The following is a 13,368-nucleotide window of genomic DNA, read 5'->3' as shown; positions in this document are numbered from 1 at the left end:
CATATCAGATCCCTCTTTGTTTCAATTAAATTAAGCAACAAGCTTGATTTGATTAGCATGAGGCAGCTAGCAATCGAGATGTTCTCACAGCAGGAGCAGCGGGTCCTGACCAGTCCTTCAGCTAACAGGCTTAGGCACACATCGCATTGCCATCGTAGCAGCAAGAGCACAACAGCACAAGTACCACCCGCAGGAGGAGAGTTACCATCAGCAAAGATGTTCTGCACATGCTGAGAAAGGATGTTTAACATGGAATACCTATAGGCTATTTTACATTGGTCTTACAGGCACCACTCATAGCTACCATGTGTTATTAATATACCCCTTGCCTAGATGGCTACAGCCACAAGCCCTAACACACCCATGTCAACATGCATTATGTTTTTAAAAACACATTCATTTCTTTATAACCCAGTGCAGATTTCTGCATTTTGTTCTATTCATTAGCTGCAAATTGTTAAGGAAGAGTTCCTATAGTCAAATGGAGATAAAAAACCCAATGCGTGACATCTGGAGGCTTTGGCCTTAATTCCATTTATGGGAAAGGCTGATGTCATTTTTTTTGTTCTGGGAACATACATCCATTAGTTCCAACTGCACAGAACTTTTAGAAAGAGCCACACAGAGATCAGAAAACCCCAGACATGAGAATGACTCAGCCCCTTGCCAGAGCTGAGGGGGGGCAGATGTGCAGAGGGCTCTCTCCAAGCTCCAGCAGACCTTTCAAGCAGCTCTACCACAGAATTTACACAGCAGATTCAATTCCCAACAACACTACATCATCTTGTCTACACACCAGGTGTGTGGCTGGAGGCTCCCACACCCACATAGCTTCCTCACTGAGGAGCAACCCATGCAGCACTGGTGCAGCTGAGCCACAATGCCAAGTCCCTCCATCCCTGCTCAGTAGGTTGGTGGGGGTCAGCAGGTGCTGGTTGCAACAACCTACAACACAGCAACCCTCCTTTCACAAAAGAATAGCTCCCTCCTTGGGAATACCTCACTCTACAAAAGAAAAAAAGAAAAAAGATCTCTGAACTCACTTCTCTTATTGATAAACAGTAGGATGTGGCTTGTTTTTCCCAAAAACCATCTATCTGAGGTCTCATGAGAACACCACCCTCCATTTTTACCCAGACAGGCCACTGATATCCCAGATCAGAGGCTATTAAGTGTTTCTCACTCTTATCCCATAAGGCAAAACATCCCGTCCCAGTTTCCCCCAAGCTGATGTCAGATACCACACATCAGTCCAAGGGATAACACCAGAGAGGTCAAGTGGACACAAGGAAATAAGAGTAGTCCCAGCCACTGTTCCCACCCAATGGGAGCCCCTCCTGTCCTCTGTATTACACTGTTCTGTCCCCTACCCAGACCAGGAGAAGCCTTTGGCTAAGCTGGAGTTCATCCCAGCCCTCAGTCTCCTATGTTAGCATATATATTGTATGGTTGAGGATATCAGCATGTCCCATATCTCAATTCCTGCCATGAGCGTGCAGCTGGGATAATTACGTTATACTTCACCTACTTCTGACCCTGCGTTCTGCTGGGAGAGCAAAACTTGAATACCAGTACATAATTTACATCAATACCAGTAAATTATGGGACTGAGGAAGGGCTTGGCAAAGGGCAGCAGCTCACTCCAGCTCTCTCCAGGCACGGCTTTAGCCAAGCTGTATGTGCATGCATGCGTGTGAAGTAGAAGCTTTTGGCAGGTGACTGTAGCTGCTGAATCCTCTAAGGCACTGTCTGACTAGGGAGTTGTATTTTTGGGTCGGTCACTGGGATGAAGGGTCAAAAGCCCAATTCAACAGTAAAGCAGACAAGGTTTACAGCACCCACCCTTGGTTCTGCCAGGGGAAATCCTTCCCCGAGTTTGCTATCCAGAAGGTAATTCAGAAGGCAGCTCCACTTCTCCCTTTTGCTGACAGGTCTTGGGGATTAAAGATTCCCACTTTACCAGAAATAATAATTACAGAAGTGATGGGATTAAGTCATCACTGGATACAGTGGAACCTGAATGCCTTCGAGCCACCTACTCCCATCAAATACAGTTAAGATTGGTCAGTGGGTTAAATAACAGAGGATTTGGGGGGTGGGTGACAGAGGGCAACCAGGAAAATGGGAGTGGAACTTGCAGACAAAGCAGATGATGCACAGACCTTATCCCATCAAGAAGGCAAGGATTATTTTAAGGTCTGAGTTTCAATTCCAGTCTTTTTTTTTTTTTTAAAAGAAAAATCTTGCAGTAGACTAGGGTTCTAGCTAAGGTCACTCTCAAATACTAGGCAACTGTGAAGTTCAGAGTTGAAAGCCACCCTTTGAACCAAAGCTTTTCCAGGAAGGGGAGCCCAGCTAGGCACACTTAATTAGAAGATTCCCAACCACTGCTTCTCCAAAGGGAGCTCCTCTGTCACGACCAATTGACTTATGAAAGGGAAATGTCTTCTCTGCTCCCCAGAGCCTCCCTTGGGGCTCCCATGTAACTCCCACACCCCCCCAACTTGATCTGCAGGGACAGCACACAGCATCACAGGAGACATTCATTGGGAGGGAGCATCCATCACAAGAGATAACAGGGGCCTTCAGCTTTTGAACTGTAGCTCCTATTCACTGCAGGGCAGGGAGACAATTTAATGTTCTGGGTCAGTTCCATATCTCACAACTGTTCAGCAAATTAGATTATTGCTTTGAATTAATTAAAACTGTGGGGAGGTTCAGTTTCATGTTTTCTCCCAGGGCCATGCAGAAAGAAGTTTTTCAGCCTCTGGGAGGAGGACAGTTTGCTCCTCTATAGCTTCTCCCCAGCAAGAGCAGCGGACACAGGGACAGACCAAGGTGCCCTGGGAAGGAGGGAAAGTGCCTTTTTTCACAGCAGTTATCCTTGAATCAAGTCCTAAGCAGCAGAAACAAGTATTGGATGGCTGGTTTGCAGAATATATCTGAACTCCAGAGCAAGAGTGACATACAGGTGGGTGCAGTAGATAACTGAATTACCTGTTCTGTGATAAAACACACCTGAGCCTCTCCCAAACAGCAGGCCACCAGCTACAACATATTCTCTTAGATAGGAGAGCACCCCACATCAGCAGCAGCCTCAGGGCTTGCGGGTGTTTTCCTAATCATCTAGTTGCATGCCTGGGAACATTTTCCATTGAGCTCATCTCAGCTGCCTGTACCCCAGAGCTAACACATTGATTGAAAAAGAAACCAAACATTCGATCCCCTTCATGTCTCCTACATACAAGTTCCCACCTGGTGGTTACCCACATCTCTCATTCTTTCCCTTCAGGAGCAACCTGGTCCATCAAGACCTATCCAGAAGAAACAGCAAGTAAGGGAAGATAAATCACGCCTGGAACAACAGAAGTCTCCCCATTGCCCCACCACCAGCATTCATTCAAAGGTGGCTCTTTAGCCAGAGGTAACAGGCACAGCCCAAAGGCTGCTCTCATAAGTGGATGGAGGAATAATCATTGCACGGGTCTGTCCCCATAGTTTCTTCATCTCTCACACTGTCTCCCAAGGCAGCTGTGCCGGGCCACTCAATGCAGCATTACACAGGTTGTGGCCTCATCCCTGGTGACAAAGGGCTCGCAGCTCCTTTCATGCTCAGTTTATTTCATCCCCTTCCAGCCCAGGCTCTCATTAGGAATTAGGTGAAATCCCTAGGCACCATCATCGCCTAGTCTCCTACCCATACGCTGAGCTTCTCCTGGGGAGGAAAATCTTCCTGCATTAGCTCAAATAGCTCATACATCACCCTGTTCACAAGCTTATCCTACCACAGGAGGCACAAAGAGCTTTCTTCAGCTGTTCCTCTGAACAACAGCATGGAAATTTCTTCCCAGGAACTATTGGCAGTAGCTGCCTTTTCTCCTGAAGAGCACAGTTAGAGATGCCACCGCTTAAGGGAAAATAGAGACACAGCCTTTTGTCACTTTGGCTTCCCCACTACCCAGGTTGTGGTGTAGCCTCTCTGCCAGTGACTTTTTATTAGGTAAAAGTACAAGTTAGTTGTGGGACACATAACAGGATAGGTTTTTTTAGTAGCAACTTAATACTGGAAGACCATTCAAGCAAAACCCATCCCTACATCAGCCTTTGTATTCAAGGGGAAAAAAAAATTCTCACCTCTGTCCCTTTCATTGTTTCACATCATCCCACAGCTTTGCTCATTCACCCTCCTCCCTTTACAGTGAGGTCTCTACAATCATCACCCCTGAACATTGCTTTCCTCAGGAAAGGCACAACAGACAAACAGGACTCCTCAAGAACAGACTAAAAAGAGCCAAATCCATTAAAAAAAAAAAATCAGAAACCAAATGCCCTTTAACCAAGCTCTTCAACCACTTTCCACTTCACTTGCTTCACCAGCCTCACACAAAGCCCAGCTACTCACTGCATCTTTACATTGTCTCCCTTCACTTCAAACAGCCACAAAAAGACAAGAAAGAGCAAAAGACCCAAGTCACAACTTACCTTGCTGGATAGAGAGCCCATTTTCATCATTCAGGACCTCCTTCGACTCAGTTTTCATCTTCCCAGGGCTCAGGGGATGGAGGGCACTGCCTCCTCCCTCTCCTCCCTTTCTGCTGGCTCCCAGAGGGGTTACCCCATTCATCACCCCCACCACAAACCTGGGAGAAGCAGCTCCTCTCCACCACTGGAGAAGAGGAGAGAGCACACAGAAAGGAGGCCAGGTCCTCTAATAAGGGTGGGGAGGAAGACAACGTCCCCACCCACCCTAGCCTTTACCCTCAGCTATTTCCTATAAACTCATTTACACTTTGTGGTGGGGGAAGCTCCTCAGCTCACTGGGTTAAAGCCCAGTGGTCCAACAGCCCAGGCTTGACTTGCCTAGGGAGGTTAATATTCAAGTACTTAGGGTGCCAGGCAGTATTTCTCCTCCAGGCAGAGAGATGGGTTGATGAGGAGTAGCTAGAGATGTTCAGCTTGGTGGTCCGCTGGTGCGGCAGTGGTGATCGTTTAACGGCTGCTTTCTGGAATCTTCCTAGGGTTTGAAAACACAGCCGGTGCTGGGGTGGACGAGGCACTGGGTGGGATGGAGGTTGCACAGGTGGTGCTGGGCAGGCTGATGGGGAAACTTGGTTCACTTGGAGACAGGGGCAGGAAAGGGCTCTTCCCCAAAAGTTCCTCCTAGTAGCATCCCCTAGGGATTGGAGAGGCTTTGAGAAGCCATGGTGAGTGATAAGGTGAAAGATCTCTAAAAGAATTGGGATTTGTGTCTGTGAGATGTTTTGGGGACTGCCTGACAGGGAGAGCTTAGACCATATGGCTAAGTTTGCTTTTGGTTCTTACTCATTTCCCTGCTTTTTCAGTGCTATTCCCAGGGTATGTTTTTGTGGGTTGTAACAAGGGTTTCTGATATAATCCCATGCTCCTGATACTTCTCCAGAATAACTGCTTGTCCTGGTATCAGAGCACTTCTCGTTATACTTTGTCTCACAATACTGGGCTCCTGATAACTAAGATGGAAAATGTCAAGGAACCATATTAAAAAAAAAAGAAAAAAATCAACTGGTCAGTATCATTACAGACTCCATATCTCAGGTAGAGGCTTTAATCCCAGTTTCTGAGAAGAGAAAAAAAAAAATACAACCAAGCACCTACTCAAGTGACACTAAATGACACACTATCTCATTCTTTTGTATTGTATGACCTAGGGCTGTGTCACACAGCCCTCGCGTTACCAGGTGCAAATGTTCATCACTTGCTCATTATATTGGATCTGAAAAAATAATCAAAAAAACTTCATTAAAGTACAAAGTTATGAGCTTTACCACAACTGTATTTTATTCTGTCTCTTCACTTTGATCTGCTCAATTACAGATATTAGGGGTTCCTCCTCTCATCAGAGCCTTTCACTAGAAGGGAAGTTATTTGCTATTTCTTTATATCCTCCATCCTCGGTGTGAAGCTGTTGGCCTTACTTAAAGCCCATCGTTCAAATTTTGCTCTGAAGGTGGCATGGCTTTTCTTGGAGAGCAAACTCCATGTTGGTTTTTATACGGTAGCACATAGGGACTTGCAAAAAGCTCTGAAACAGGGGGATAATGTTCTTGTCCCCTCAGTACAGCTGCTGCAGTGAGCCTGGGAGATTAGGGGGAGATGCTCAATTTGAGCCCCTGTTTTCTGCAGGTGACTCCATTTTGTGGCAAGTTGCTGCAGGGACTGATCCCTGCCTTGACAGGCGCAGTGCCCTGGCTGGACATCTCTACCACACTGCCCAGGAACAGGGAGAGGATATCCTCCAACCCATTTGCTTTGCAAAATAACTCGTAATTAATGAAATGCAAGAATTCCACTGCGAAAATAGTTTCCACCCAGCATGGAAATTACCTCAGCTCTCCAACATGTTGTCCCTGACAGCTAGGTTATACTATACATCACAACTGGTGCCAGCATTTTGCGGCAGTGTGATTGGACTCAAATCAGAGATCAGGTCACCCATCAAGAGGGATTTCCTCCGGCTGGTCTCATTTACAATCACTAATTGGGATCTGTCTCGCAATTTTCAATAGTAACATCAATAACTTCACAGAGATGTTAGTGTGAAAGATGGAGCATCTTTCATTCAAGCCACTCTTTAATGAAGACATGTAGTGTCTCCAAGAAGGCAGGATGATACCATCACACACGTCTCTAACTGAGTACCTGAGCTGCTCTTATGTGAGCACCTACATCCAGAGCAGAATCTGGCATCCTTAACCCTTCTCACATAAAAGCAGATTGAAAAACAAATAGTTGTGGCAATAACTGAACACAGATGTCTGCTTTCCTATAGGTTTGGGGGCGGGATGTGTTGCTGTCCACATGGACATGCCACGGAAGGAAGGGTGCATAGGAGATTTCTGAGGTCTCTCACCTCTGCTCAGCTGTCTGTTTTCATGAAACTTGCGGAAAATCAGTAGTTTTGTGGCTCTGTCAGGTTTGGTTGGAATTGGTGAAAGGGGTAAAAAGTTACACCAGTGTCCTGGTTTTGGCTGGGACAGAGTTAATTTCTTCTTAGTAGCTGGTACAGTGCTGGGTTTTGGATTTAGTGTGAGAATGATGTTGATAACACGCTGATGGTTTAGTTGTTGCTAAGTAGCGCTTATCTTAAGCCAAGGACTTTTCAGTTTCCCATGCTCTGCCAGCAAGCAGGTGCGCAAGGAGCTGGGAGGGAGTATGGCCAGGACAGCTGACCCGAGCTAGCCAAAGAGGTATTCCATACCATGGAACGTCATGCCCAGTATATAAACTGGGGGGAGCTGGCCGGGAGGGGCTGTTTGCGGCTCAGGCATCGGTCAGCGGGTGGTGAGCAATTGCATTGTGCATCACTGTTTTTTTTTCTCCCCCCTCCCCCCCCCCCCCTTTTTTTGTTATATATTCCTTTTTCATTACTATTATTATAATATTTCATTATTACTATTGTTAGTATTAATAATATTAGTATATGATATTTTACCTGTAGTTATTAACATGGCTCCAGCTCCTTTCTATAGTAGTTATCTTAGCTAGCTTCCTCAACCCAGTTGAGTTTTTACTTTTTTCCCTTTCCTCTTCATCTTCCTGTCACACCCCACTGGGAGGGGGGAGGGGGCAGCGGCTGCGTGGTGCTGAGTTGCTGGCTGGGGTTAAACCACGACAACCAGGGAGGAGTTGGGTAGGAATAACATGTACATTCCCACATGATGCTCCTATGTACCCCCTTGCATTAGAAAAGTAGGTTGATAATGTTTCCTATTTTCCATTTTTTACGCCAGAAACACCATTGTTTCCTGCTGGAGATGCCTAGAAACTACTGTTATTTGCTCCTGTAGTGCAGAGGATAAACACCATTGCAGCAGAGAAATGAGAGTTAGGCGGAGGCAAGTTTAGCACCTTCAGCAGTCACCCTTACAGACACAGGCGAACCCCAGCTCTAGTCCTGCCCTGCTCTCTGCAGGGACTTTGCCTTCGTGAAACACATTCTGCTGAGGCTGACATCGTCCTCGCAGTGATTTAATCCAAAAGTGAGGCGGACTTTATATTTATTATTCTTTTTTATTTTTGGGACTCCAATAGATTTGCCTGGTTCAGCTCAAATCTGTGATCAGGGAAACAATACGCTGGTTTTTTATTACCAAGGAACGAGAGAAACAGGTAGAGGATTTTTTTTTCCCCCTAGAAGCCAGTTTCCTAAGGAAATGAGGCCTATTCCATTAAGCTGTGTGTGGAAGGGGAGGTCAGACAATCACACTATCGGGGAGTGCCGTCTGCTCAGTGTGCCACGTTTTTGAGGTGAAGTCTTGGAGCATGCGGTAAAAATCTAAGGATGAGAACAGACAGGGACTCGCTTTCTCTCTTCTGCAGCTGAGGACTTGTGGGACAGAGCCTGAGGGTATGGAGCCAAAGTTGGCTGAAACTTGTAGGTTTCAAAAATATAACATTCCTTACAGACAAATAGAGGTGACCATGATGTTAAGGAGTTCAACCTTTTATAGACACTCGAGAAGCCACACAGAGCGATGTTATTGTCAATCATAGGAAGAGCTTCCACTGGATCTCTTGTGTAGTTAGACGTGAGAACTCAGCCATGAGACACTAATCCATATGACGAGGACAGGAGTTAATCTTTCTGTTGTTCCCTGAACTCCTCATTTTCTTCTTCAGTTTCACCATACTGCCCTGGAATGGATAAATTCAGGGAGCTAACTGAAGGATAGGCACTCGAGCACTTAAGAGCAATGCACATTTACAATAACTGAATCATATAATAGCTACCCATGCATCCAGGGCCATAATCTCAAATGGCAACAGCAGAAGACAAGTTAATAATGGCCATTGTTACATGATTAAATTAGGTAGACAGGAATAATTTTTGCAGGATTCATAATGATTTTAATGATATTATTTAGTTACCAAGAACAATATATCTTCTCTATTCATGAGTTCCTGGAAATCAAGGATGTTGAGCTGTAAAATATGTTTTTAAAGACAGAACTGCAAATTACAGCCTCTCTGAAAGTTAGTTATATACTATATTGCAGTCCTACAGCTCTTGAATTGTCCTTATCCAGTAAGCAGGAGCAAGACTTGAATGGGAACGGTGGCCCTGTGCATGACATTTTGGGCAAGTTTGGCTTTTGAGCCAGGAGCCAGACTCTATGGAGGGATTTCAGATTGAGTCAAAGCCAGGAGATCACTTGCTTTAGAGGAAGTGGCACCATCATAGCACGGTTTGATATTGATGTCCTGCTGTAAGGCTGCACCGTATCCTGGACCAATCCAGCAGCTGACCAGCCCCACTTGGGTCTCCCATGACGTACCGTGGTTGTGTGGCTCTCAGGATCCCCTGATACATGGCATTTCACCTCGGCTGATGTGGTGGCAAGATGGGGTCAAGGCTAGAAGTGAGAGAGGAGCATGATGCACACAACTGGACTTGCTTTGGACCATGAGAACTGGGACGTGCTGAGTACACTGTGCCATATAAAACATTTCTTTCTTGTGAATTGTCAACAGAGACATTTTCCTAGAAAGTATTTTCAGTTTTGTAGTGTGTATTCTCTATGAACCACAGAAAACACACAGAAAATCTCCAGCTGTAGTGACACTGCTCTGTCACAGTGCTGGCATTTGTCAATGTCTTCACACTGCTGGGAATTATTTCACAGGGCAGTTTGCTGTGGAAATGCAAACTGAAATCGGGATGGCCTACAACAACAACAAATGGACATTGAATCATATCAAAACAGACCTGATGATAGCTTTTTTCTCACGCTGCTCCCAGTGAGAGCCACCTGAATTCATGGTCAGCTTGAGCTGGACTGCACCAGCAGACACACAGTGTGTTGGTTGCTCCACCAGTATGAGCCCAGTGGGGTGAGAGCCGAGGAAAAGCAATTGGGAAGCAGAACAGTCTGGAAGAGCAGCTCACCGTGTGCCCCCAGTGTGGGATCAACACGTGTCCCTTGATAGGACAACCAAGTCAATGTAAAGACCTAACTTCACCAAAGCTATCAAGACGCCAAGATGACACTTGTGCTGAAAGACTAAGATTGTGCAGGTGGATTTGCCAAAGCAGATATATTTAAGCAGCTGAATATCCATCCTTGAAAAAAACAGCAGGAGGGAAGCAAAAGCTACACGGCTAACAACACAGGAGACTCACGCCCTGACTTTGGAGTAAAGAAACAATCTCTCCGTGTGGTTTGGAGAAACAGCGAATGACAGAGAAACATTTGTGGCTTCCAAACTCCCTTTTGTCGCCTTTTAGTAAGACTATATTTTGACAACATTTGTCGCAGGTAGCAGCCCGGCCAAGGCTGTGAGTGAAGACACTCAGCTTTCAGCTCTTTATGTAAACTCATACCTTCTCCCAAGAGTAAAACCAACTTGCTTTTGTTATATTAACCCAAATAGACATTCTCTCACGGAGCAGGGCTGCTGACTGAATGTATCAGCGTGGACATCTTCTCACGCCAGCCTTCACTGGCAAAATGAAAGAAGGCCATATAAGGCTGTGTGTAGGTTTGTCATCAACTTTTAATTAGGATAACTGTTTTCCTAATTTCATGATTAGATTTAAGCATATAATTCCAAAGCTGCTTACAATAGGGAAAAAAAAGAAAATCAAAGGGAGGGAGTCACAATGAAAATGTTCTTGACAACATTTGCAGATGTCTGTTACACAGGAGGGTATAACACTCTCCCGGTGTCATCTGCAGAAGCTCATGAAGCAAAGGATGAGTTCCTGTCTGCGGCAGTTTGCAAGTTAGGGGTGCCCAAACACCATTAATTGATTGTCATTCAAGGTTACAACACAAAGTGTGGGGTTTTTTTTTCCTGAATTCAGCCAAAAATTCTCCATATTCTCAATAGCCAGGAGATTTCTCTCTGAGAAAAAGAGAAGTAGCTGCCGTCATCAGCTGCTAAGTCCTTGCAGCATAGTCCAAACTGAGCAATTTCAGCTGTGTTTATTTTTGACTGAATACCATTACTTAACTTCAAGAGCTTCCCCTTTTGCCAATGAGGATGGAGCCCTCAGTTTCACCAGATAATATGCAATTACATTTTAGAGAAGACACTATTGTTTACAAGGAGACAACAGTCAATAAGTGCTGGTGGGAACAGCCCTGCGCTAACTCTGCCCCTGAGTTCACTGCGGCTGTTTGAAATGTCAGTGCTGGAGAAGGCACTGAAAAGGTGAAGGCTCTCATCCCAGAGAGCGTTCACAGGGTAGATGTTGCAGGCAGAAACGGGAAAGTTGCCTAAATGTCACACGCATCTCGTCCCACCACGCTTGCCCTGTGCTGGACTGAATTGGGAACACAGCTGGAGCTGAACTTCCAACCTGAACTCTGCAGCTGCGAGCCCTGCAGGCCTGATGCCTCTCTCATGCTGAATGAATGTTATCGTGCATTGGGTTGATTAAGCGTTATTAAAAGAAACCACTTATCCCTAGGGAAAAAAAAAGAAGCAGAATAAAGAAGAATTTGTCAAGCATATTTGGATCTGCCATTGCAGTCCCTACTTGAGAAAAGCTTGAAGAGGCAGCTAGAAACCCTTCAGGTGTTGATGACAAAAGCTCTTTTGTGATGTCTCAGAAAGCAGTGACCGCAAAAAAAGTTACATAAGGTTTAGAAATACAACAGCGTTTCTGTTTGATGCTGTATTAATCTTCTTGCAAACAATAATCACATTCCATTTCTCTCCACTGCTTTTCTGTCTGTATTAAGGCTCTTACTATGATCTTCTTATCTTTCCTATTTATTTGTGAAATCACATATATCAATCTGATAAGCAAATAAAAATAAGTGTTGTCCCGGAGGGGATGGAAGAAAGCAGTGAACAATTCCAGCATGTGCTCTGGTGATCTCCTAGCAGGTTAGCACAGCCAGGTCTAACATCTACTGGCCTCCACAAGGTCTTTTCATAGACTTTGGTGAGCTTTGGGTGAGGCCTTATCCTTGAGAGAATGAAATATAACTGCTCAGCAATACGAGGATCACTCAGCTACAGTGGATCAGAGGAGTGAAAGCATTTTCCTAGGGCAAAATCCACAAGTTTGTCTTTGCTTTACACAATCGAGCAACATGGCAGTAAATGCTGTGCTGCATTTTGGGTTGTGTTTTAAATCCTCCATCTGAACTAAGCTGGAGCAACCAGCCCTTGTGACCATATTCTGATCTTGGGTAAATCTAGAGCTTTCTCACTGATTTTACTGGAGTTAAGTCATTTTCTGGAGTTTGGTGCCCATCAGCCCTTTGAAGGCACGGGATTGAACTTCAGCTTGAAGTTGTGGCTTTCTGTGCCAGAGCTTTTCTTTCCCAATGCACAGGGTGGGTGTGATGCTCATTTTTGTGCTGATGTGAGAGCATGTTTTGTTGACATAATCAGTTTTTGCCCTCTTTCGCTTGATCTCTACTAGCTCTGGTAGGAAACACCTAGGAGAAAACAGCTGATTCCCTTACCTCCCAGTAACAGGGCCTAAGAAGACCAAAGGCAACTTAAGTTGAAGGGAAACTACTTTACTTTGCAGTACATACTGTCCCTTCAAATTGGGGCTTCCTTGGTTTTTTTGTAGGGCACTTGCATCTCCCCTTTCTGCCATTCAAGAAGAGCCAAGGACAGGTTGTTGTTCAACACCAACCCACAAAAACATCCCCTTGTACCTCCCCACCACTTCACAACCTGCTTCATGGCCCCCATGAGCTTGGCCTTCTTTCGTGCAGGGCGAAGCTCTCCTCTTGAGACAGAGGAGAGTAATTTCTGTCATGACTCACATTGTAGTTGGAGGTCGCAGCGTCTGATGCAGCTCCCAACCCACTGCCTCTGAAGCGCTGAAGAAACCATGCTGTGTCTAGGAAATAATATCTCCTCCCCCTAATTCTGAGGCCATCTCAGACGGAAAATCACAAATGCCATAATGAATAACCACAGGGCTGAGGAAACCTCCCAGCGGAGGCAGGCTCCACTGCTTGTTAATTAGTCCAATCATTAGGGTGAATTTAATGCTGTTTCTGAAATTCTGTTCCCTGGTACTCCCAGCTTTGTTTAACTGAGAGCTCAAGAAGACATGCTTCTCCAGCTGAAGAAGCTGAGATCAGGCTTCCTTGCAAAGAAGTTTCCTATGTTAAGGCATATGTGCTAACAATGCTGTTTTGTGCTAATGGCCTTTGCAAGAGGTTTCTCACTTGGGGCAATCCCAAACACGGATACAGGCTGGGCGATGAGTGGATTGAGAGCAGCCCTGAGGAGAAGGACTTGGGGGTACTGGCGGATGAAAAACTGGACATGACCCAGCAATGTGCGCTCGCAGCCCAGAAAGCCAACCGTATCCTGGGCTGCATCACAAGCAGCGTGGCCAGCAGGTCGAGG

General features: G+C 45.5%; 1 protein-coding gene across 1 annotated transcript in view; it reads right to left on the bottom strand.

Moving 5' to 3' along the window:
• The window catches only part of SLC4A11 (solute carrier family 4 member 11), a 140,797-nt gene extending 136,172 nt beyond the window's left edge, over positions 1–4,625 (bottom strand). The window contains 1 exon segment of the mRNA XM_050895679.1: positions 4,483–4,625. Coding sequence (XP_050751636.1) covers positions 4,483–4,624 — 142 coding nt within the window. The 5' untranslated portion in view covers position 4,625.
• Positions 4,626–13,368: the final 8,743 nt, after the last annotated feature.

This window comes from Gymnogyps californianus, chromosome 4 (genome assembly GCF_018139145.2).
Source record: "Gymnogyps californianus isolate 813 chromosome 4, ASM1813914v2, whole genome shotgun sequence".
Taxonomy (NCBI): Eukaryota; Metazoa; Chordata; class Aves; order Accipitriformes; family Cathartidae; genus Gymnogyps; species Gymnogyps californianus.
This window is presented reverse-complemented; position numbering and strand designations above follow the sequence as displayed.